At 44.0% G+C, this 24,222-nt stretch overlaps 1 protein-coding gene across 5 annotated transcripts in view; it reads right to left on the bottom strand.

The window, feature by feature from the left end:
- Positions 1–24,222, bottom strand: part of col16a1 (collagen, type XVI, alpha 1) — a 65,922-nt gene that overhangs the window by 18,276 nt on the left and 23,424 nt on the right. For 2 of the 5 annotated variants that reach the window (XM_041955092.1, XM_041955096.1), the window contains exons 6-39: positions 23,863–24,144; positions 23,053–23,133; positions 19,829–19,897; positions 15,711–15,746; positions 12,467–12,502; positions 12,319–12,369; positions 12,012–12,044; positions 11,795–11,839; positions 11,274–11,312; positions 11,058–11,120; positions 10,052–10,096; positions 9,853–9,948; positions 9,545–9,583; positions 8,934–8,978; positions 8,769–8,804; positions 8,552–8,674; positions 7,847–7,882; positions 7,367–7,402; positions 7,000–7,128; positions 6,607–6,651; positions 6,216–6,251; positions 6,073–6,126; positions 5,021–5,071; positions 4,797–4,940; positions 3,599–3,634; positions 2,532–2,639; positions 2,041–2,163; positions 1,877–1,930; positions 1,713–1,754; positions 1,250–1,285; positions 1,117–1,170; positions 944–1,012; positions 786–839; positions 347–373 (exon numbers count right to left, since the gene is read on the bottom strand). In XM_041955092.1, the coding sequence (XP_041811026.1) occupies positions 347–373; positions 786–839; positions 944–1,012; positions 1,117–1,170; positions 1,250–1,285; positions 1,713–1,754; positions 1,877–1,930; positions 2,041–2,163; positions 2,532–2,639; positions 3,599–3,634; positions 4,797–4,940; positions 5,021–5,071; positions 6,073–6,126; positions 6,216–6,251; positions 6,607–6,651; positions 7,000–7,128; positions 7,367–7,402; positions 7,847–7,882; positions 8,552–8,674; positions 8,769–8,804; positions 8,934–8,978; positions 9,545–9,583; positions 9,853–9,948; positions 10,052–10,096; positions 11,058–11,120; positions 11,274–11,312; positions 11,795–11,839; positions 12,012–12,044; positions 12,319–12,369; positions 12,467–12,502; positions 15,711–15,746; positions 19,829–19,897; positions 23,053–23,133; positions 23,863–24,144 (2,253 nt within the window). The remainder of the gene's footprint in view (positions 1–346; positions 374–785; positions 840–943; positions 1,013–1,116; positions 1,171–1,249; positions 1,286–1,712; positions 1,755–1,876; positions 1,931–2,040; positions 2,164–2,531; positions 2,640–3,598; positions 3,635–4,796; positions 4,941–5,020; positions 5,072–6,072; positions 6,127–6,215; positions 6,252–6,606; positions 6,652–6,999; positions 7,129–7,366; positions 7,403–7,846; positions 7,883–8,551; positions 8,675–8,768; positions 8,805–8,933; positions 8,979–9,544; positions 9,584–9,852; positions 9,949–10,051; positions 10,097–11,057; positions 11,121–11,273; positions 11,313–11,794; positions 11,840–12,011; positions 12,045–12,318; positions 12,370–12,466; positions 12,503–15,710; positions 15,747–19,828; positions 19,898–23,052; positions 23,134–23,862; positions 24,145–24,222) is intronic. The other 3 variants (XM_041955093.1, XM_041955094.1, XM_041955095.1) reach the window with 3 other exon arrangements.

The raw sequence follows: 24,222 nt of genomic DNA, 5'->3' as shown, positions 1-24,222 counted from the left end.
CCCTTAAGCACTGCCTCTGCTGCTTTTTCATCTCTCCCACCCTCTCAGTGACAGTCTGGACTGGTGGCTCTGATGAATGCGGTAATTAATAGTCTCACACACTCTCTCTCTTTAGGCCCCCGAAACTCCTCTTGTCTGCCAGCAACAGTACACTCGTCACCTCCGCTGCTACTCTATCTGTGCCCCCGAGGCACGTGTGCATGCGTGTGTCAGCGCATGTGTGTGTGTGTGTGTGCGTGAGGCAGGGGGGGGGCTGTTGAACCATCTCTTGCGATTACCATCTGTTCCACCCCCTTGTATTCAAACCCCTCCAGATCCCTTCATCCAAACAAAACGGTAGACTTACCTTGTCCCCCTTAGCTCCATCAAGTCCCTGCAAGAGAAGGAGACAGCACAAATGCACACGCAGACAAACACACACACACACACACACACACACACACACACACAAACACTTGGTTACTCTTGCTTTGTTGTTCCAGAAGAAAGCTCACGGGGCAGTGAGCTGAGCGCAGATCAGGGGACAGAGGATGAGATGGGAGCAGACATTGCCTCTGTTTTGGATCGAGGCAGACATCCTTGGTTACAAATGATGCCTAAATCAAGGACAATTCCCAAAGAAGCTCAAAGAAAATTAAAACTCTGAACAGAAGCTAACGCAGGCGGAACGCCGCAAGTTCGGAACTGAAATTTCTTTAACATCACCTCCACTTGTTGATGCTCATGTACAAAAACATGCAAATGTGACACATGCTTAAGACAACAAAAGGAACAAGACGGCTCACAGGTCTGCCATCAGCTCCTGGCAATCCTTGAGAACCGCGGGCTCCATCTTTGCCCTGTGGGTGAAAAAGTAAATAGGAAACAGCGTTTGACAAGATAGCAGCATGGCAGTGTATGCCCACATGCATACTGTATGTAAAAAGATGCATTAATGTCCTACCGGGGGCCCTGCTACTCCAGCACCCACAGGCCCCTGTGGTCCTGGAGGCCCACCATCTCCTTTAAAGCCCTATGAGCAAAAAACACTTGGTTTCATTGTTTCAAACAAAATGTGTACATTTGATTGCATGTTGCAACAATCAGTTGGGCTTCCACATCTCTCATTTATGCTACCTTTTCCCCTGCGGGGCCGACAGGGCCAGTCAGTCCTCTGACTCCAGGAGGTCCCTGCACAAAACACACATATTAGACCAAAAACTAAATACAGGTATGTAGTGTAGACTTGAGAAATATGAGGGGAACTTACAACGAGTCCTGGGAGCCCTCTTGGTCCCTCTTCACCCTAGTGGATAATTCAAAAACAAAACAAAAGGAAAGGCAGGAGGTTTAGGTGGTGTGGTGAGGAAGCAAAGAGTGGAGATTTGGGTGAGGGGGCCTGGCGTCGTGAGATGTTTTATAGTGGAGTAGTGGGGAAGGACTGATTTCCCCATGTCAGCAAAGCAATAAAGATTCCAGAGTGAATCAAAGGATTTCAGCGGGAACGACCCAGGATTATTTTTAAATGGTTATTTACAACCTCCTGACTTTACTGTTAGATCTAAGAGGAAGGAAAACTCTGATATCATGGCAGGATATGGTGTTCATTACTGAGATCACAGGAGGACCACATCCATCTAGGAGCTGTGTTTATGTTTAGTACGACAGAGCTGCTCCACATTAAACTTTTTTGTTCTTCCAGATGTGTCTTTTTAAGGAGACATCGGTCTTACTTGAGGTCCTGCAAAGCCGACGCCTGCAACTCCAGCTTCTCCCTACAGGGGGCACACACATGGGAATCTGTCAGCGATACATGAGTAAACACAATCCTCCACACGTATTTATAAACACGGTATGATACATTCACCCAATAAACAAAATGAAAGGACATTCACACCTTGTTTCCTTTGGGACCGGCAGGACCCTGCACACCAGGTAAGCCTGGTTTTCCCTGAAAAGAAAACACATGATAAAAATGTAAGATAAATATCAGCATTTCTCATAGTACAGAGAGCCAGAGGTAAGGAAGTAAATACATAAATAATTACAGGACTCCCTCACATTTTTGCCTGGCTTCCCTTCTCCTGGAGCACCGGGTTCTCCTCTCTCTCCTTTGGGGCCTTGTACAGCTACACCATCACCCACCACAGCGCCCTGAGAAGGGCAGCTGGTACAAGCATCACCCTGGGAAAACACAACAAATTCAACGCATGATCCAGGGACCTTCAGTCAAACAATCGAACTGAAGTTAAAAAATAACAGCGCCCCCAGTAGCCAGTCCATTTTTAACCACTGGAAACCATCACTGGTCCAAAAGTGGGACAATGGTATCTAGGACATCAAACCAACGTCAAAATCAAACTCAAGAAGACCCAACTAGATGTCTGTCATATCCAGTCTGTGACGAGCGATAAGGGCTGTGAAGAAAACATGGATGCTTTTACACTGTAAACCCTCTACAACAGACTCAGTAAATGTCTGTATCAAATTAGGCAGAGGAAAAATAAGGTGGGGCAATGTTGATCTAACTTAACAGTTCAGGTTCTCTGTACCTTTTCTCCCTTCAAGCCCATTAGTCCATCCCGACCAGGCTCTCCAGGCAGTCCTGGGGCTCCAGGAGCTCCATCCATTCCTGTATCTCCTTGATCTCCTTTTTCACCCTGGTAACATTAAAATATGATGCTGAGAGGCCATGACAGTCAACTTTACGTTCTGTAGCTTTACAATACTTACATTAAAGGTACCCTGTGGAGTGTTTGACCACTAGTCATGCTATGGAGCAATGCTTTTACGAGTGACTTCAGTGTTAGTGCCAAAAAAATGAAGCAATGACAAAGGCAGTCAAGAAGACGGCTGGCAAGTAAACACAGATGTAAATAAAGCAAGATTTTAAAAATTCCAACTTTATAATCGACTTTTGTTTGTTTAGAAGAAAACTTCACAGGGAACCTTTAAATTCCCTTTGTTATCTGTTCTGCAGCTGCATTATGAAAGGCAAGTGACTTTTATTATTATTGGATGATTTGAGTTTCTGCTTTACTTGGAGATTTATTCAACTCTCAAATGCTGATAATGGCATCAGCCTCAAAAATCCTGTATCTGTCTGCCTCTATTTTGAGGTCCAAGACAAGTGATTGTGAGCTTCAACGTAATTTAAAGCAGCCTGGCTCTGTTGAAGGCAGATTTATGTCCCAGTGTTTTCGGTAAAGTGAAGCGAACAGTCCAAAAGACAGACTTACTGACCTGAAATAAAGCAGAGCTCCTGTGCTCTTTGAAATATTATTCACTACCAAGTGAAGTGATTTTCCTGCAGACATTCTTGGTCCCAGTAGATGTCAAATTAGTTAAGGAAGCTTGACTCAGCCTCTAAAGGCCACCAGTGTCTCCAAATAGTCTACTTCCTCCAGGTTAGGACTGTTTTGGGCATGTGGACATGGAGTCATTTAAAAACCACACCAAATGCCCAAGAGACAGTGATGTATTGATTTTAATTTCTCAGCTAACATCTAGGCTGTTCAACGTGGTGTGGATTTGTTGCTGGGTCACCGGTGGTATAGAGTGTGTGAAAATACACACAGAGAGAAGCTTTTAATAGACAGAAGATCTATAAGAAACTTACCCTTTCTCCATGTGCACCAGCAACACCTGGCGGGCCCTGTGCAAGCAAATAGAAGGTGATGTACAAATGCATGCAGATACATGATGCACGTGCAGGTGTGTGGCTCATGCACACACCTACGCTCTAAAACACATGTGCAGTTGTCTGCAATTATCGGGCAAGGCTCTCTATCTATTCAGGTAGCTGTTGACATAAAGTGACAGAATCCAACACAGATTTATTACACTTAAGTGTCATTTAACAAGTAACAATTGTCCATAAAGAGGAGAATCCCTGCATATCCTATTTATATAATGAGCATTATGGCTGATTCACCCTCAGGGGGGAAATCTTTCAGCATCTCATACTTCTGACTCATCCAGATGCTGCTTAATCTGTTTCGCCATGGCAACAAAACAAGATGAAGAAGCTGTTTTGGTTTCATGGAATTCGTGTGAAGATAAACAGAGATAATTTTGACAGTGGTGGTGTACGCGGCATTGAAAGATTCAATCAGATAATGTTTCTGCCTGTTCTAAACTACAGCACTGTTCCATGTTCACTCAGTCAAGCTGTATTGTTTCATTCAGGCTTTAAAGAACAAATGCACAGTCACATGAGTATGATAATACAATGCAATAAAAGCACAGTAACATAATATGTAATAACATGCAGCACAATAAAACAATTTACAATTTAAACAATTCCTTAGCGAAGAAGTCAATAACTTAATAAACTCCAACATGAAGTGAGTTATCAGCACAAAATAGGAAGTACAATCCTTAACAATTTCAAGTCAATGTCAGCAGCAGGGATTAAAGAGTCCTTGCTTCTTTAGGGGCTCAGAGAGCATCACAGTGCCCTCTACAGGACAGACCAAGAAAGTCTTGAGAGGCCTTCAGCTTTCATCATGGGAAGTCTGAACAATCTGAATGAATCTGACAGTTCATACTGTGAGTTTCTCTGTGTTTGCAGCATGCAGTGTTGTGAGTGTGAGGATAGCATCAGTCACTTTTCCAGCCCTTTTGACAAATCTCCCTGGTTTGCCTTCACTGCAACCAAGGCAACAGTGCAAACGCTTCAAACAGATTTAAAGAATCTAAGATAAACCAAATTCCTGATCCAAAAAGCTGCCTGCACACTTTTGGATAAATTCAAATTGATTAAGCTTTCAAATATTCTTGTGCTGGCTGCCTGTTTCCTCACAGAGCAATCTAACCTGTTTGCCATCAGCTCCGAGACCTGGAGGTCCGGGCGGACCCGGAAGGCCCGGTTCGCCTGGCTTGCCTCTTGTTCCCTCGGGCACTTTGATGCCGGCGGGTCCGCTGCCAACCTCGGCCGGCTGGCACAAGCCACACTCGCCCTGGGGAACGGCAGGGAGTCGGCAGGGTTAGTTTGCATGGCAATCAACCCGTAAGATGCACAGAGCAATTGTAGGCTTACCTTTTCACCCTTAAGGCCAGGAAGACCAAGACCAGGCAGACCTTGCTCCCCCTGCCAGAAGATAAATATAATATGAAAGTGGCATGGAATGAGATAAAGTATTAAACGGTGTTGTCAGAAAATATGCACATATAGATGGGTTTCTGAGACATATTACTGTGAGGTGCTTGTGCATACAGCTGCATAAATCAAGTAACATGTGGAAAAAGTTCAATATCCCAACAAGGTAACTTTTAGAAAAAAATTGGGTTTGCAAAGCCTCTGTTCATGATCCCTGTAGCTGACAACAATACTTATTAAATCCTGTGTTGAGATGCCTGCCTGTAGACTCTGCTGTCACATAATATAAGGTTTTGCACTAATGTAATCGATCTGGCATAAACAGTGTTTGGTATATTTTGGCTCTTTGTGGTTTTTGGTTCATATATGCTGATGCTGACTAATACAATATCTAGAATGAAAGGGATTCTGTTGTTAACTTGTGTGGGCAAACAGCAGTATTTCATATACGCAACACAAATGTTATGCAAATGTTGTGTGAGGCGGATTCTGTGCCTGCACCCACACTGCCCACCGAGTGTTGGGGACACAAAGGCAATTTCCCACTAACTCTCCTGCAAAAGCTAATCTTGTGTAGCATGTGTTACCGTTATTACTGCTGCTAGCTGCCATTTCTCAGTGGAATGCCATGTGTCATGTTAGCAAGCCAGAGCCGACAGATGCCTATCAAAAAGCGGCGTGTGGTAGGAAACGCCACAAGTTCTCCTCTAAACAGTAATTTTACTGGTTTGCAGCAAATTGCTTCATTTCTCAACACTGAAAATGTCCATGTGGAAGCTAAGATGGTGACAGGTTGGCTACCCTGCTGCATAAGCATTCTCAATTGCTTGTGAAAGGGTGACGTCTCTATCTTGTACATAATTTTGTAACTAATGCATTACACTACTAACAAAATGGAAATACCCTGATTACAGAGGAAACAACAACTGGAAAGCCATTGAGGCTAAAATCCGGAGAGCATCACAGTCAAGTTTGTCGCTGTATTCTCTTGCCTTTGCGCCTCTCTGTCCATCCTTGCCACTGGGTCCCCTTGGTCCAGGTTTTCCCTGTCGCATGGACACATTTCATTAACAACATCATGGAATCAGGCTGCAGAGCGAGACGTTCCCTTCCCAAGAACTGAATCTGAACTTACCGGCTTACCGTCAGCTCCTTTGCTGCCTGCGCTACCCTGCAGACAAATAAAAGAATTACTACTGTGTCTGAATTTCACAAATTGATAAAAATGGATGGGTGTTTTAAATAGGTAATTCATATTTCAGAGTAAGGAGCACCCTACAGGCAGCCATGTCGAATGATTCTGTTTTTTCACTACCTAAGCTCTTCATGAATAACTTCCCTGCTGAGTAAAATCCCTATGGCAGACAGTTTTGGGCCCTAAAATTAGCGCACTGCTGTGATTATCTTCCTCATGAAGTCTATTAAGAGCCCCATTCAGCAACCTACTGAGTGAGTTCCCCTTATGTAAGCCTTGTCTGCTATTGAGGTCACCTACCCCCAATCCTGTTTCTTTTTATTTTACTTACCTTCTCTCCTCTAAGGCCAGGCGATCCTGCATCTCCTGGCTCCCCCTGTGGAGCAGAAAAAGTGAACGATGCATCATTTTAATGAAGGTGTTCGTCGCTGCTCACACATGCTAGCAAACACACTTCTATTAACAAATCAGAAAGAAAAAGACATTCAGTCAAACAGTCTTCAACCATGTCTGTTATATACTGTTTTCTTTCAGTGTGACCAACATCCTCCCACAATAACAAGATAAGACTGTTTGTTATTGTTTTCACCTTGGTTGTGTTTATGAGGGTTTGTCACTAACGGACAAATTTCCCCTCGGGGACAATAAGGTTGAACTGAGCTGACTCCAAACTGCTTTTTATTCGACACTGGAATCAAATTATTTCTCATGAGAACACACTTACTTTCTCTCCTCTCTGTCCAATGCCAGCATCTCCCTTCTCGCCCTTCTGCTGGAGGTTTTGGGTCATGACCCCGGGGACGAGGTTAGCGGTTAACTCTCCGAGAGTGGGGCACACGGAGCACGGCTCCCCCTAAAGCATGTCGACAGATCAAAGGTAGGATTCATTCGGATACGGTGAATGAACTCAGAAATGTTCTGGTGCTCCACGACAGGTGCAGCTAAAGCTGCATAAAGGATTACTCTCAGGCTACGCAATATATACAAAGTTTAGTTCACTAATTAGGGTGATCCATCTCGCTGACAGCAGAATAAAGTAGTCTAAACAAGAAATTGTTTAACCTCAAACTTAATAAAGACACAGAACTGACCTTTTCTCCTTTGGCACCATCTGATCCGGATTCTCCCTGCAGAATAACCAAGAACATCCAAGAAGGCAAATTAGTTCCAGCTCAGCCTGGCGAAGGTTTGCTTTGAGATGTCTCAACATGGCACTGGAGGCTTACAGTGGTGCAGTTCGGCAGATGTGGGAGCAATTCAGCAATGCGTCAGTGGGTAGCTGTGGTGCGTGGACTTGTACAGGTTGATATTCATGCACATGTGGGTAAAGACCTATTAATGTGGTGTCGTGTGTAGGTGTGCTGAAGATGTGCGCGTGCACTTTGGCCTCTTTGTGTTTCTTGGAGCTTATTTCAGCTAGCTCCCTTGCATCTGCTTTAGGAGAGAGAATCCTGCACTGCTGATATTTGCATATCTGAATGTGGAGGAATGCAGATGAGCATGTATGGGTCAAACTGCCACGGAATATGAATGAACCGTAAGCTGTAAATGAATGAGGGAGAACCTCATACCTTCTGTCCTGCACTGCCATCTGCGCCTTGAGGCCCCTGGTAAGTTTAGGGAAAGAAAAGAGAAGAGAGGAGCAGGAGTGAGTGTTAGTTCAACTTTGTTAGAGTGAGGTCATATCTCCCTCTCCCTCTGTTGCTCTGCCTCCTTCTCCTTATGCCCTAACCAGGTATGACAGATGGATGCTGGCATTATTGGAAATCGTTGCACAGAGAATCTCATAAGGCTCTAGATTTATATTCTTTTTTCCCCCACAAATCATTCCCCATTTCACCTGCTGGGGTAAGTGGGAAGACGTAGATTGAACAGAAAGAGAAACACAATGCACAGTGCGCCTAGTCCTGACTCGCCGGAGAGAGAGAAAAACGCGTTAAGATTATATTAACAAAATGACCTTTGCCTTGGAGAATAAACCTTTGACAGCATATCAGGCTTTGTCTCCTTGAGCTGCAGCAACACTGACAATTACAAGGGCAAATACAACCCTAAGGTAAAAGAAAACGCCATACCTTCCCCCAGAATGATAACAAAAATAAAATACATACACTATCAAACAAGTGCTCAAGGTTCAATCGTCAGCTACAGCTCAGGCCGTGTCTACGACTCCCTAATAAAACATGCAGCAAGATCGTAAAAATGTTAAACTGAACACTCCGGGCAGGTTCAGAATACATTACAGGTTGACGTTATGGTCCAAATGTTGTACTTACAGGCAGTCCTCTCTCTCCTATGCCTGGTAATCCAGGCTCTCCTTTAAGGCCTGGCTTCCCTTGCAGAGCCACTGTGTTACCCATGTCTGCGGGCAGCACGGGGCACACTTCGCATGGGTCACCCTGCAGATGGAACATAAGTCAGACAAAGTCATATGTGGATGAGAGAGCACAAAAGCATGCAGATGAAGAGATTATAGACAGAGTTTATAGGTACCTTCTCTCCTTTAAACCCTGCTGGTCCTCTTGGTCCCTATGAAAACAGCAGAATCCCAGTCAAACACTGACATGTATCAGCTCACAGCTTGAATATTGTATACTGGACTCTCATGCATACATTACTGAATATAAATCAATATATATAGATTTAAAAGGATCTCACTGGATCTCCTGGAAATCCATCTTCTCCTGCAGGTCCTGTATCTCCCTGTAACATTAAGATATCACCTCGTTTGTCCAAGGAATGTTATTACAGTTACCCCGAAATCCACCCTCACATAAGCGTATTGGTTTTTAGCTTGTCTACATGTAATCCTTCAAATAAAGTGAAAGCATGAACAACATCAAAAATGTTATGATATGTTATGATGCTTATCTAGATTAATGGTACCCTCACATTTGAGAGCTGAGCTCAGAGGAGCTCAAGTGCTCCTTTGTCACCCACCATGTTCCAAATATGTTCGTATGAACAAACTAGATGCTATTTAACACAATTAAAGAGTACAGTTTTTTGTATGGCCCAAGTCTGCACTTGTGCAGCTACCACCTGGAGTAGCAGAAGTTGGATGTTTCAACTGTTTATCCATTACTTTGAGCAAACTATTTTAATTGTGTATTAATTGCAGTGTTTATATAAGCGAAATACAACTATCTACAACTCGGATTGCAAAAAAGTTGGGATGCTGTGTAAAACATAAACTCAACTGAAAACAGTACAAAGACCTCATCAATTTTTGTTCTGTGAATATATGCTTAGTCTGAATTTGAACTTACTTTGTCTCCTTTTGCACCACCTGGTACACCAGGCAGACCCTGAAAGGGGATAAAAAAGAACATAAATCTTTTCAAATTCCTTTCCTCAAACACTTTTAGGCTTCTGTCAAGGGCAATGAATGCTGCCCCAAGTGAGGGAGTCCTTTCAAATCCTGCCCTACACTCCACAGAGCATAAATGTACATTTTGGTCAAAGTGAGACCTTCTGTAAGACGAGTGTAAGGACATTAAGATAAGCAGCAAAATGACACCACCCAATACCATAAGTGCATTGTCTCCAGAGTTCTTCAAATAAAAAACACACTTACTGGTAGGCCTGGTTTTCCAAATCCTGGTGGGCCTGGCTGTCCGGGCTTCCCTGGCTCCCCAGCCAGCCCTTCAGGACCAACCACACCTGGGGTACCCTGGGAAAACAAGTTCACCGCAGCTCTATTAAATCCAAACTGAACTGAATGTAGGTGACAGACAGGTTGATGGTAGAAACTCTCAGACTTAATGCAGACAGACCTTCTGTCCCTTGGGGCCGACTACACAGATGGACCCTGCTCGACCCTGGTAAATGGTGAAAGACAGAGAGGGAGGTGACAGCATCAGTACGGGTCCGGGACATCATCAGCATCAGCCCAGAATAATCAAACAAGCTCTCCAGAAATCTATCTGCGAACCGTCTGCGCAAATCGTTACAGACACTTGTTGATTTCCCTCATTTGTTTGACATTTTGCAATTGGAAATAGAAAGAGGAAGAATTGTGGAGTCTGTAAGATGTATTATCTTCAGCGGCGCATATGCAATATTTTCTGCCTGCCTGATTCAAGTCACATCAACAAGCGCATTCATATTCACAATGTCAGATGGATGGGAGGCTTAAGAAAATCTATCCTCCGCCAAATCCATCTGTCCACGACAAGCACTTAGCCTGGTGCACAGCTAAATGTGAGAGCGCCTGATGCCGGAAACCAGGGGAATATCTCAGAGCACACACACGTTGTAATTTGTTCCTCAAAACTTTTCATGCGTCTACAGGATCATAGCGCTGAACAGGGAAGATTATAAGGTTTAAGTCTTCCTGAATAGGCGCCTGCCTGTGTGAGAGATGAACAGAACAGTCAATGAGGCAGCATTGATTGTGCAAGCTTTGTTGCTCTAGCCTAATCTAACAGGCATTAACAGGCCGACTTAACGCCAGGGGAGAGAGGAGGGGGGAGAACAGATATCAATGGGAGTCTGAGCTTAAAGAGTAATACCATATAAGTTTACTGAATATCCGCTCTTAGCCTGATAAAACTGGCTGGGTAAGTGGATATATGTGTGTGTGTGTGTGTGTGCGTGTGTGGGTGGGTTTATTAGTGTGTTTGAGAGTGCATGCTCACTTTAGCATTTGTGTTATTGAAAACATATAATTCAAGCTAACTGTATGACTTAACCTCAAAGCAATGTTCATGCAGAAAGTGCTGTAAGACAAAATAAAAGAGAGCAAAAGGCAAAAGAAATATAAAACTCGAAGACACGTACGTCCTTCCCTGGAGTGCCCGTGAGACCCTGAGGACCGAGCTCTCCCTTCTGACCTTTTTCTCCCTAGACAGAAGCCAGAACAAAGAAAAAAAGGTGGTGAGAAACATGCAGCGAGTGAGGAAAAGTGAAAATAATAAGGTGTTTGAAATTAATTAGATGATCATTAAAAGGTCACATCCACAGTATCCATCACAGAAAGTTTCTTAAACCTTTCACCTTGTACCCAACTGCTTCGCCCCAGTTGGCAGGCAGCGCCTGTGGAGAGACAGGATGGAGACAAGGCCCAGATCAATGACCTGGCTCTAAAGAGACATCACACACACACCACTGGAGCATGGCAAACAACACGGTGACCCGTCAGCAACCCGTGTGGACTACCAGCTGGACCCATACGCTCCACTCACACACACACACACAGACGCGACCAGAAACAATCAATATTCTGCATGCAATAATCTGAGGCACATGCATATACAGATGCATAAAACCTACGCTTTGACATGTATGCAATGTGACAATTAGGAAGATCTGCACACATGAATCAATGCACACACGACGACTCACCGGTAAAGAAACACACAAAGCACACACTCGTTCCCCATGCATAATTAATATTGGGACTGGGTGCTTGAAAATTAGGTTTTGAATGAGGATCAGACTAAAAAGCTGAAGGGTTAGCCGGGTTGGGAGGCAGCGGGATGCTATGCTGTAACCTGTAGCGGGAGACTGGCACTCACCGACTCGCCTTTCTCTCCCTTCTGGCCCTTCGGTCCCTCTGTGCACTGAGGTTAGAGACACTTGGTTGGCATGTATTATCACAGACAACTTTTTGGCCAAATTTCAGGTTCATACTGCACGGCATGCCAAATAATGAGACAATGCTTTTCTGCAGACGGAGGCACATGGTGAGAGAGAGAGAGAGAGAGAGAGAGAGAGAATGGAAAAGATACTTACTGGACCTGAATGGGAGCCAGAGCAGGCGTCACCCTAAGATGGAGAGAAGAAGAATGACTGCATGTGGACGAGGAACAGAATCAGTGAGTGCTGAAGAATGAGCAAGGTGGTGGATTGGTCTACAGCCATGCATCACATTGGACTACATCAAAAGGTGTGTATGTGTTCAGTTCTGGGCAAGTCTGGACACGTGATGACATCACACATTCCACTGATATTAGTCTTACTACGCGCACGCACACACACACACACACACACACACACACACACACACACACACTTAAGATGTGTTGCCTTTTCCACTCACCCGGTCACCTTTTTCCCCTTTCAACCCAGAAGCTCCACCAAGATTCACTACCTGCAACACACACACATAGAGTTACACACTCGGCAGTGTTTACACTACTGACATGCTCTAATGGAAAGAAGTGAAAGTAAAGATCAGCGATCCTTACATTTTCTTCCCTATTCAGGAATAAACAACCCGCACACTACAGACACAGAGAGAGAAAATCATTATCAAACTGTGTTGAATATTCACTGAAGCATTTGTGCGCCTGAGTGAAAGGAGGCTTGTGAAGGGAGCAACTGGGCTGCAGTTTCTGCAGTCACCAGCTGGTGGCACTCTTACACAAAACTAAACTGGGCTGAACCCCTGTGCTGCTACAGTATGCGGTTAAAAAGGATGAGAGGTGGGCAAGTGGGCACACACACACACACACACACACACACACACACACACACTCCTCCCTTGGGAGACGGAGATCAATAGGAATGTCTGATTCCCACAGCACAGGAGTGAGCAGGCCAGCTGCTCTTCACAAGAGGGCACACACACACACACACACACACACTCATTCGCATGCACACATGTACCAAATAAGGAAACCCATTATAAATAACTGGAGCATTTTTAGTGGAAGCGAGTGATTAAAGCCAAATCCCTCCCTCCCACTGTTTCTGGGAGTCACACCGGGAAGTTTGCATATATTGAAGCAGTGAGTGCGAGCTTGCTGAGACGACCAAAAGGGGGATAGCAACAGCACAGAGACAATGTGTAACCCTACCTCCTCTCCCCCGCCGGCCCCTCCCTCTTACGAGCTACAAATCTATCAATGGCTGGCTCGACCGGCTGCGCTGACGAGTCACTCTTTCCGAGCTCCTGTCTGACCGTGGGCTCAGTTGAGTCCTCGTATAGCTCCAATTAAAACCTCAGCCGCTTCGCCTTTGTTGCTGCTTATCCTCTGCATTTAACTTTGAAATGGAAAAGTCAGATAGCTGTAAAAGAGCGGCGCACCGTTGCAGGCCGTGCATTATGAAATGGCACTGAAATATCCTTGTAATGGAGCCCGCTTTGCTGTCGTTAGCACTCTTAATGAATTTGGATTAATAAACTGAGCGCACAATTAAGACTCTCAGAACATTAAAAAAACACTGTGCTCACTGTCGAACACACTACATGGGTTTTGTTTTTGTTTTTGTATTTATACTGTATGAGATTATATTTCTACTGTAGGAGTTTATATATTAACTCTGTTTAAGTTTGTATTTTTACTATATCTCTCTCCCGTCTGTCCTTGTCGTCTCTGTTTTCACTCAGGTTTGTTTGAGCTGAACTACCGGCCGTCCTGGGACCGCTCTCTCTCTGTCTCCCCTGGCTGTTAGTGCCCCATTCCAGATGTTTTGGATCTGGATCTCTGTCCTCCAGGATACTCAGCCTCTCCTCTCATCTCTCGCTCTCTCTTGTGTGCGTGCTGTCCTCGTCTCTCTCTCTCTCTCTCTCCCCCCATGTGTGGTTTTCTTTCCTGTCTCCTTTTCTGTGTGAACGGTGTGCCTGGTGCACTCCACGGTAGAACGGACGTTGGGTGGCTCAGCTCCTATCTGTTTGGAGGCACCTGGAAGTAGCTTGACGCATATTTCCTCCTCCATTGCAAGGTTTTTTTGGGGTAGCTTACCCTTCTGAATGGGTCTTAGGATCGAGGGTGTATAGAGGGTGTATGCTGTACAGTCTGTAAAGCCCTTTGAGGCAAATGTGATATTGAAATTGATATTGGACTATACTTACAGCAATCAGCTGAGGTTCTGAGGTTTCAAATAAGTGGTGTCTCTTCATGTATAATAAATTGCTCAACTACATGAGCTTGCTTGTTGGCAGCACAGTTCATAGAGTGTAGAGAACGAAACATCCCGATGCAAAGGTTCATTCTAATGTTTAATCAGTTTGAGTCTCACCCTTTAGTGTTAGCATGAGTACCCTGTCTCAGGTGAACTGACAAATTCAAGTCCAATATTCTCCCCTTGTTTTGGTCTTTACCTACCTACGTTCCTATATTTGGCCTCCCAGTACAACATTTTAATTTAGAATCCAAGCATCCAAATCATCCATCACCCTAATACACAGGCCACACTGTGTACGCCACACTTATGCTCATGTATTAGCTTTAACATCTCATACATTTTTGGCACCGCCATCCTGTCAGTGGGCCTCGTTCTTTGGTAGTAAACATCCCAGTGGGCTTACTTTTTGGCATCGTCTCTCTAGCTGCCAGGCATTGACACAACAAGGCCAAGACCCAGCACACGCTAATGAAAATCTAATTCCAGTTTACACGAATTTCCAAAAGAGTTGGTTAGATTTGGGGTTTTGTCAGTGCCACTTTCTCAGATGGATGATAACTTACAAAGGAAGCAGATGCTGGGATTTCAGTTCTGGATTATGTCTTTTTGTTAATATATTCCTGCTGATTACCGGAGCTGAGCCGTTTGACTTACACAACCAAGAAGCAACTAATGTGGCGGGAACGAGCTATAGACGAACACCTGACTGGCATAAATGCTGTGATAAAAACTGCTTTCTGACTGAGCTCTAGGATTGTGCAGCAAAAGCTGAATTTACACTTTATTCAGATCATTTGGGACCATAATCACATTAACACAGAGGCATATTTGTGTTGCAGTGCGCAATATCAGGTAGTATTATGAATTGATTCATAGCATTTTACCCTGAGAAAACAGTTGTCTGTGTCTGTTATGAAACTAAATACACAGAAGAGAAGAAAAGTCACTTTTGTGTCTTGGTGAGCGTGTTCCCCCAGTGGCAGGGCAAGCTGCGTGCTCCAGCCCAGGTAATAACCTAGATTGAGGAAGTCACGGGAGGCGACCAGCTGCATAAGTAAGCACACACAGGAGCAACATAATGAAGCGTCTGGAGTTCTGTATGCTATTTGTGAACAGAACATGCCCATCGTAGGTGAATGACAAAATTAATAGGCAGCAGCAACTCCCGACTGAGACTGAGCGCATAATGAGGTGTAAATCAGTCCTTGGTCAGTCAGCAAGCTGGAAGGAGGGAGGGAGGGAGAGGGAAATGGAGACAGACTATTTCTTTTGCTGACCCCATGCACAGCACAGACACACAGCAGAAACATGGCCTGCATATTGTGTTCCTTTATACATCTGCATGTTTGCTAATTCTGAGCTCTATTTCAAGCTGGAAGGGTACACACTGGACTGCTGACCAGTCCATTCACACTGAGAGGAGTCTCCAATTTACCTAACCTGCTCGCCGTCGGACCGTGGAAGCTCGAGGCTCGCTTTGAGGTGACCATTTTGGTCTGAGCCACTGTGGCGTCCCACAAGTCTCATTAGGAATTTAATACTGTAGTGTGTGTATGTGTGAGTGTGAATTGTGAGACTTACTTTCTCTGCCACATCCTTGGATGCAAAAATCTCCTGCTGGTAGAAAGAAAGGAAGGATAAAAGGAAGAAAGAGAGAAAGAAATGAGAAACCAAACATGAGGTCTTTTTTATCCGTTCACATCATATCACATCATCATATCATATCATATCCATTATACAATAATGGTGACATTTCCATTGCCAAGATTGGCTCAAACAATATCAAACAAGCTCAATCAAAGAGCTTCACCATTCACATAAATATTTTTTAGTCTGGATTTCTCTGCCGTAGCAGCACTGTCACCTATTTCCTGTTTCAGCCCTACTTGTTGCTCTAAACGTATCAAGAAATGAATCTACATTTTCCACATTCTTCTCAATCCTTTCAGCAAATAGTTGATATTCCCAGTCACCGGCTGCTCTGCTGCAGTTCACAGTGACTGAATCTCTTGAAGATCTTCCCCGAAGTGGCAGCAGTTGCATTTGAAAGTCTCTATAATATCGACATCATATGACATCTTTGGCAGGGGCAAGCTGTTGTTTCCATGTTGCATGTGCAGTGCATCCCTTCAAACCTTGTTGCCATTACAATTCCTTGCATCAGATACACAACAAAGAAAGGAGAAACAAGGGCCATCTTGGTTACACATGGGTCATTAACAGCCATTCGGTATTCTGTGAGTGAAAAACGAGATGAAAGAGGATGAGGCGAGAGAGAAAGTAAAGTATTCTGCCTCTTGAGCCCAGAGGCAAATGGAGAGATGGACCCTGCTGTGCACAGAGCTACAAATCACACAAAAAAAAGTCAACAGCAAGAAATACGCAGGACGAACTGGAAAACTGAATGGAAACAATTTGCTCAAGGTGGCGAGGACAGAAATAAGGACGAGTTTCAGCAGAGGGAGGAAGGGAGAAGACATTTTACACCTGGTTTTGGACTTCAACATAAAAGGTTGAAGCAGAAGCTCACTGAGATCGGGCAAACACAACACAAGGAAGCCTTTGCGTCTTCTGAGGACTACACGACCTTTCAACTGGGAGCTGGGTTGAAAGCAAAAAAGAATAAGTGTTGCAAGATATGAAACAGTGTGGGTGAGATTTGTCATACCTCAGGAAGAAAGAAACTGCTGTGACCCACACACAGACAGAGGCAGTGGAACACGGCTCTGCAACAAATATGATTCGACTGGTTGTTGCAAAGAATGATTGTTGAACATCACCAGAAAATGTGGTTTGGTCCTGTTTGTCAGGTAAGCAACTGAGTCACTGCCCAGCTTGAGGAGGCAGTCGTTACAAACTAATGCTGCGCAGCTGAACCTTGTCGAAACCAACAGAACGTAATGTTAAATTCCATTGGAAATCATAACCCTTTCAAAGATTGCAAACGTCAATGTCTATATAAAATATATAAAAATATAATCAAGATATCTAGAAATTTGTATGGCGCAAACATCAAAATCATGTTTTGGCTGAGTCTTTGGTCGAATATTTTGCAGCATCATTTAACCGTCTGACAGTGTGGAATAAGATGGTTTATCCAGCCTTAGAAAAGCAGGCCAAAATTTTGGGAAATATGCTTACTTGCTTTCTTATTGAGTGTTAGATGAGCGGATTAAATTTGAGGCTACAGCCAGTAGCCGGTAAGCTTCTTTTAGCTTGCTCAGCTGAGCTAGTCTGACTGAAATAATTTACTTATTAACATGTTATACAGTATCTCACTTGTGTAATTGCAAGGCAACCAGTGGAGACTGCGGGAAGTTACTGTGTTGAGCATGCAGCCCCTTGCAAAACCACACCCTGTTAGTACGCTTCAATTGTTAATAACAATAATGGATAATGCAGATGAAGCAACACAAATGCCAAGTACAAGAGCACAGAGGAAGTAAAGGCAATAAAATCAACTAAATAACAGATAGAAATAAAATCAGTATGAATAAAACATATACGGAGCATTCCAAAAAGCTTTTACTAAGAAGAAAAGTTTTAGGAAGAGATTTGAAAGACGCCAGAGACTTAGTGTCTGAGTTCAGCAGGCAGAGTTTTCCATCGTGTGGGGGCTCTAATAGCAAAGGCCCTGCCACCCTTAGTCACAGACCGTGACATGGGAGGAACCAGCAGGGCTCCATCCATGGATCTTCACGGTCGAGAGGGCACGTGTCGGGTCAATAAATCGGAAATGTATTCAGAAGTGAGGCCGCTGAATGCCTTGAAAGTAAGCAATAAAATTTGAAAATCAACAATTTAACAGGGAGCCGGTGTAGGGAGGCAAGCACAGGGCTGATTTGATTACGCCTCTTTGTCCCAGTAATGAGTCGAGCAGCGGCGTTTTGTACCAGCTGGAGACGGTGGCGGGAGCCCTGGCTGATACCTGAGTAACACCGCAATAACAAAGCCAAGAATAAATAACAGCATGTATAGCATTTTGTAGATCAACAATCGATAGAAATGACCTAATTTAGAGATTAGCTTACAATCCAACAACAACACAACTCGACCACCAACTGTTCGGGAGGAGATTTGGGTGTGTAATGCCACATTATTGTCATTATCAAACTTTTAGTCTTCAGCCCCAACTGACACACCGCCTCAAGTGACACATCACGTGAGCTAATTTGTCAAACTTTGTGTAGCTCCCTCTTATACTTTTTTTCACACATTCAGTCTTAACTCCCCAAGTCCGGTAAAAGTTCCCCTGGAAGGCTAGTTTAGGAGAAAAAAGGGGAGAAACTGTGTGTTACAGAGTTAATAAAGGAGCACACACCCACAGAAATGGTGGTCCCCTGACAGTTACCCGCAGTTTAACCCGTGTTCACTTCATGGCCGTAACGTACAGCGCTCTTTCCACATACAGAAGACATGACATTCCAGGCCCGCTGAGTTTCACATGCTGTCACGCAGTGAGGCTTAGTTTAATGGAAGCAGTGTTATGGCTCAGTAACATCTGGCCTGCACACTTGAATCTTGGATTACATTGTTCATTTACTGTGTGCAAAGTGAACACACAGACACAAATAGAAACTACTCAGGTTAGTCTGTGCGTGTGTGTGCACGAGTGTCCGTGGCTGTGAAACAGAGCAAAACAGAACGGATAGAAAAATTGGAAATCGTGACAGAAATGTGTCTGGGCTGCAGTCATGGCGGTTATGCATCTGTAGCACAGTAAGGAGAGAGATGGTGATGACGCTACTAGGCCTGGAATATTGCACTATAAAAGTCTAAACAGCATGATACACATATTACAGTCAGTCCACAGTCAAGTGATAATAGAGGAGAAGGAGAGAAAGAATGACAGGTGAGAGAGGGAGAGAAACACAGAGGGAGACAGCATGCCTGAGTTAATGTAACTGTGTCTGGCTGAAGCCATCTCTGGGATTGATTACTGTGTCCTGAAGTCTGCCAGAGCTCTAAGTTAACACCAGCACTCCACAAGACAAACACCAGGCCCTAATGAATAGATAATTGGATATAGATCCCATTAATATGAATGATGAAACAAGCGGGAGTGGAAGCAAAAATAAATTGCCTTTACGTTGTATTGGACAAACTTCATGTATCAGGCAGCACTGAAGCAACCATAAAAGAGCAAAGTGGAAATTTGTGGAAAAACTGCTCCCGTGTGTTGCATAAGGCTCTATTTGTCATGCATTCGACACTGCCTGCCGACACTTTGAACGATTGCTACCAGCAGACTTAACTGAACTGAAGTCGTATAAAACTCAGACTGGAGCGGAGTAGAAAACATGTTTTCCTCAGCAGGAAAACAACTACGCCATTTGGTTGAGGCCAGTGTTTGCTTGCCAGCAGGACCATCTCAGACGACCTGCCTCAGGAACGAAGCTGTCAAGCGCTTCTCTGTGTCTGTATATGTTATGTCTCTGTCTGATGGGAACCATGTGTTGTGATAATTAACGATGGAGGTGTCAGTGTTTGTGTTTGTCCCTCAATTTAACACTGGACTCAAAGCCCCTGCAATTGATTTTACAATGACTAAAGCTTAAGAAGTGTATTCTCAGTGGTATTTGGTGTACGTAGTTTGCGTGTGATCGCATATGTTTTGCATTGCTGTTTTTTCTGGAGGAATGCTGACATGCCTCTCTTTGTGTGCAGTTGCGGGTGGGTGGGTGCAAGCTTAAATTTACCTGGTTGAAAGTGTTCTCCAAAAGGTCATTTTCAGCAGCACGGCGGCTCTTGGGAGCGTCTGGTGGGCACTGCAAACACACAATAAACACATAATTTAAGATAAGGTAAAATAACACTTTGGTTCTGAACCCTATGATTCTGCTCCGGGCGGGATTTGAAATTTGGAAACAAAAACTTCCCCTGCATTGTGTGTCTTGATGCTGACTGAGCTCACACTGGACCAGTCATTTGGCAGACTGCAGAGTTCTGACCTGAAGTACAGAGGTGGAATATTTCCTGACAGTCTGACGCTTCACTGCGTATTTACTGTGCATTTGATGTATTGTGGCAGTAGCTCTGTCTGTAGAGACTTGGCTTGGTCCAGCTTGGACTGGGAGCTGGAGAGGTGTTGTTGAGCAAGGCACGACACCCTTAACTGCTTGGAGCTCCCACTATGTGGCAGCTCAACACTGTCTATAGGTCCTCTGTGTGTAATGAAAATACAACAACCGGGTGTAAAAATGTAATTTCCCCAAGCAGGATTACTTCCTTCTGACTTCCAACTAAGATCTAAATTTAGTTTCAGTATTTGCAACATTGCAAGTCACGCTTTCTCTGGGATGAGTGTCTTCTTGGAGGAATGATGGAAACAGTTAAATCATGGCTGTATCTGAAACACACACATTAGACAAGGGTTCGATTCCTGTGTGAAACCTGCGTTGATTTTTAGTTCTTTTGATGCCAAAATCAAGCAAAGGTGACATCACCGGAAATGTTTCTCAGCAAGTTTTATGTTGACAGTGTAACTGGATGTTGCATATTTATTGTTGCAAATTTGCCAATGAAATGACACGTTGTTGTTTTCTCGACTCAGTGAGGATCGTGACACTGTGGACTGGCTTTTTTGTGATACCTGGTTGCTTTCCAGGATGCCCCTTTCATACCCAATCATGGTACAATCACCTGTTACCAATGAACTGTTGCCTATTTTACCTATCTTAGTTTTCTTAGTACGCACAGAATTTAACCTTTTTCCAGACAAGCTGCTGAAGTTTTCCTCTGGATGACCCAGAAGTTAGTGTGGGCAGAATGATATTATTTGTCATTCGGGCACAACGTCTCAAGGACTTGGGAGCAAAGCAAACCGGAGGCTTCCTTCACAACGATCCTTAAGTTACAGGCAGGCAGGCCTGCACCTCCCACACAGATGGACCAAAACTTTAGTCTTCACAGCATTGTACAGTATGCTTGTCCGATGCTGTGATAAGAATTGATTATTATGATTTAAAATAATCATCTTCAGAGAAGTTCATTGCCCCTGACGTTAGCATCACGCTTTTTTTTGACAATTAAATTACTCGCTTCCGCTCACTATCATTCACGCAACAAAGTCTTATCGTTTATATCTTTTATTCATCTGTTTTATTGTTCTCTTCATCATTTATCTTCCTGATTAATGTTTTATGTTTTCACTTATTAGTGGGCATTTATCTATAAATAAATGTCCTCATTTATCAGCAAGAAGGTGCATTTACATCCAATTAACCCGTTTTCTGTTTTGACCAGGCTTTTGTCTGAGGCCGGCACACAGTAACTGCACAAAGAACAGATCAAGAAAAGAGGTGGATAGAGAAGAGAAAGAAAAAGAAAAACAAATAGCAGAATTGTATTTGTGAAGCTGCAATAGAGAGCAAGCAATATTTTCAATTGGGGTTTCAGTCACACTTTAGGAGAAAACAATATTAGCAGTTGACGTTGACGTTGAGAAAACTGCACATAATCGAGCCCTCGTCAATTGGTATAGATAAAACCCGAGCTTTTTCGTATGTGTGCAGTCTTAAGGTAAGTAATTGACTTAACTTGACTGAGTGCCACATAGGAACATAACACTACGAATGTTATTGTCAAGCAGCTGCAACAGGTGTTGAGTTATAGTCATGGAGGTCAGTGGAAGGCTCCTATTGACCGAGGTTATTTGTGTGAGCCTGAAACCTCTAAAGGCATCGCTTTAAAGCCACAGCAAAGCCTTTTCCTGTGATGATGTTCCACATTCACACCCGAACCTTTGCCCAGCGTGGGGCCTGTGGTTACACCAATAATTCACCGTGCCAAGTGGGGCAGCTGGTTAAAACGGGTGCCCTTTGAGCTCACATAAGAGGTTCAGGCCCCTTGCTGAGGAACATCAGCACGACTGAATCTTCCTCGCGAAAGCAGAATGAATCCCTGGACTATTGCTGGCGAACATTCTCACTTATCTTCTAAAAGCAATTGTTTGAAATTTTGAGAAATATTCATCTGCTTCCTGGTGCATAGTTATGACAGTCGATTCATTCGACTGTCATATCAGTTAAATATACACCTACGACCAGCAATAAGATAGCTCACCATTGCACTAAAGCTGGAAACAAGGGGAAACAGCTAGCCTTGCTCTATCCAAAAGTAAAGGAATTTAGCCAACCAGCACATGTAAAGTTGACCAATTAAAGGTCCAGTGTGTAGGATTTAGTGGTATCTAGTGGTGAGGTTACAGAGTGCACTAAGTTAAATCAAGCATGTAGGCCTCTCTAGAGCCAGTATTTAGTTTGTCCATTCTGGGCTACTGTAGCATGGTGGACTCTGTTGAAGAGGACCCGCTCCCTCTGTAGATGTATAGATTGATGTTCGAAGGTAATGAATATGCAAACACTCCTATTTTCAGGTGATTACACACTAACGAAAACGTGCTTATGGATACTGAACAAATTCTTGGCCAGTCGTTAAGTTGCACACAGCGGAGACTCCAGGAGATTACTGCCCCCAGCCAAGAAATAATCCATCATATAATCAATAACCAATAACAAACAGCAAATTGCTGTTTCTACAGTTAGTTTTTTTGTATGGATTAAACAAACACTGTGTAACATGTTAATTAGTGCTGATTAAATCTGCCATGAGGTGGATCTTGCTACCTTCACACAATCCCAGGCTAGCTTTTTCCCAGTTTTCCAGTCCTGAGCTATGCTAACCAGCTGCTGGCTGTAGCCTCATTTTTACTATAGAGACAGGACAGTGGTATTGAGTAAGGTAAAAAAGAGTATTTTCCCAAAAAAGTGACAATTTCTTTTAAATTTTAAGTTTGCTTTTATTTGCATTATATAAGCTAATGCAGGACAGAATTTAGTGAAGAGCAGCTGTGTATAGTCTACACAAATTCATTGCTATTTTAAATCATTGTTTAACAGGTAGTGAGAGTTGCCAGTCTCACCCGTGCCCCAGGTATCTCACAGCAGGCCTCCTGAATGGCGAGGGAGGGGTCGCAATACAGCATCACCTGCTGAATGTCCATCTGAGAAAGAGAGAGAGGGAAAAAGATTGCAATATATTTTAGTTGCAGGTCTCCATAGGTCCTCTGGGCTGTTTATTTAATATTGTAAATAGAGTTTGAATGAGGCTGTAAACAAGGTTGAGAGCCAATTAATTTCTCATTAATTTAAAGTATTAGGAAAGCACTTTGTCGGGAGGTTTACATGCGTGTGTATGCGTACGTACGTGCGTGCATGTATGAACACTTCCTGCCTGTGCTAACAAAAGACCCTGCCTGCTTTCTAACTAGGCCGGTTAATTGATCGTCAAACTAAGTGTCTGGATTACTGGATCTATTCAGTGTTAATAGTCCCAGCTCACTACAGGCCCATTCTCCCAGGTAGTCTGCGTGCTTCTTTAATCAGGATTGAATGAGAAGAGAACAGCACATCATAGCCTTTGATCTAAAATACATTCACATAGCACAAATATGAATATACACATGCACACATGTAGAGAATCAAGGATTTCAGTACAAAGGCCTTAATGGGAGGTTGGTGCAGTAAAATTATTTTTGCTCTGCATACAGAGAGAGGCTAAAGGTCATCATACTTTCAAGCAGTAAGTTCAGATGACATTTACTTTGCAAAGCTTAACCTTGATCAGAAGCTCTTCTATAGCCATGGGCAGTGGGCAGTCACACGCTGCATACTCAATCAAAAGCTCACACAATTTCTCTCATTTCAGTATTTACTTCTGTCTGGATCCATACCTGCACAGGCCCAGCATCTGAAGCCCGAATGCCCAGCAGAGTGTGGCCATCAGTGGGTAGACCTCCACGGGGCTCCAGGGGTTTCGTCTCAATGGAGCTGCAGTCCACGTGGAGGGAGGCGGCTTCCTGTTGCACGCTGAGGGCCACCTTGTGCCAGCGCAAGTCCATCAGAGCCTCCACCCCCTCTCCAGTGAAAACGCAGCTCATCAGCTCGGCCGCAGGGTCTGCCCCCCTGGCACGCAGGGACAGGGTGCCGTCGGGGCCGCTGAAGTCTACAGAGAGCTGGGTTTTGGAGTGGAGATGTCAGGGTTAGAGGACAGAGAGGAGTGGAGGGGACAAAGATGAGAGGGGTGGGTGAAA

Source organism: Chelmon rostratus, chromosome 16, assembly GCF_017976325.1.
Source record: "Chelmon rostratus isolate fCheRos1 chromosome 16, fCheRos1.pri, whole genome shotgun sequence".
Classification (NCBI taxonomy): domain Eukaryota; kingdom Metazoa; phylum Chordata; class Actinopteri; order Chaetodontiformes; family Chaetodontidae; genus Chelmon; species Chelmon rostratus.
This window is presented reverse-complemented; position numbering and strand designations above follow the sequence as displayed.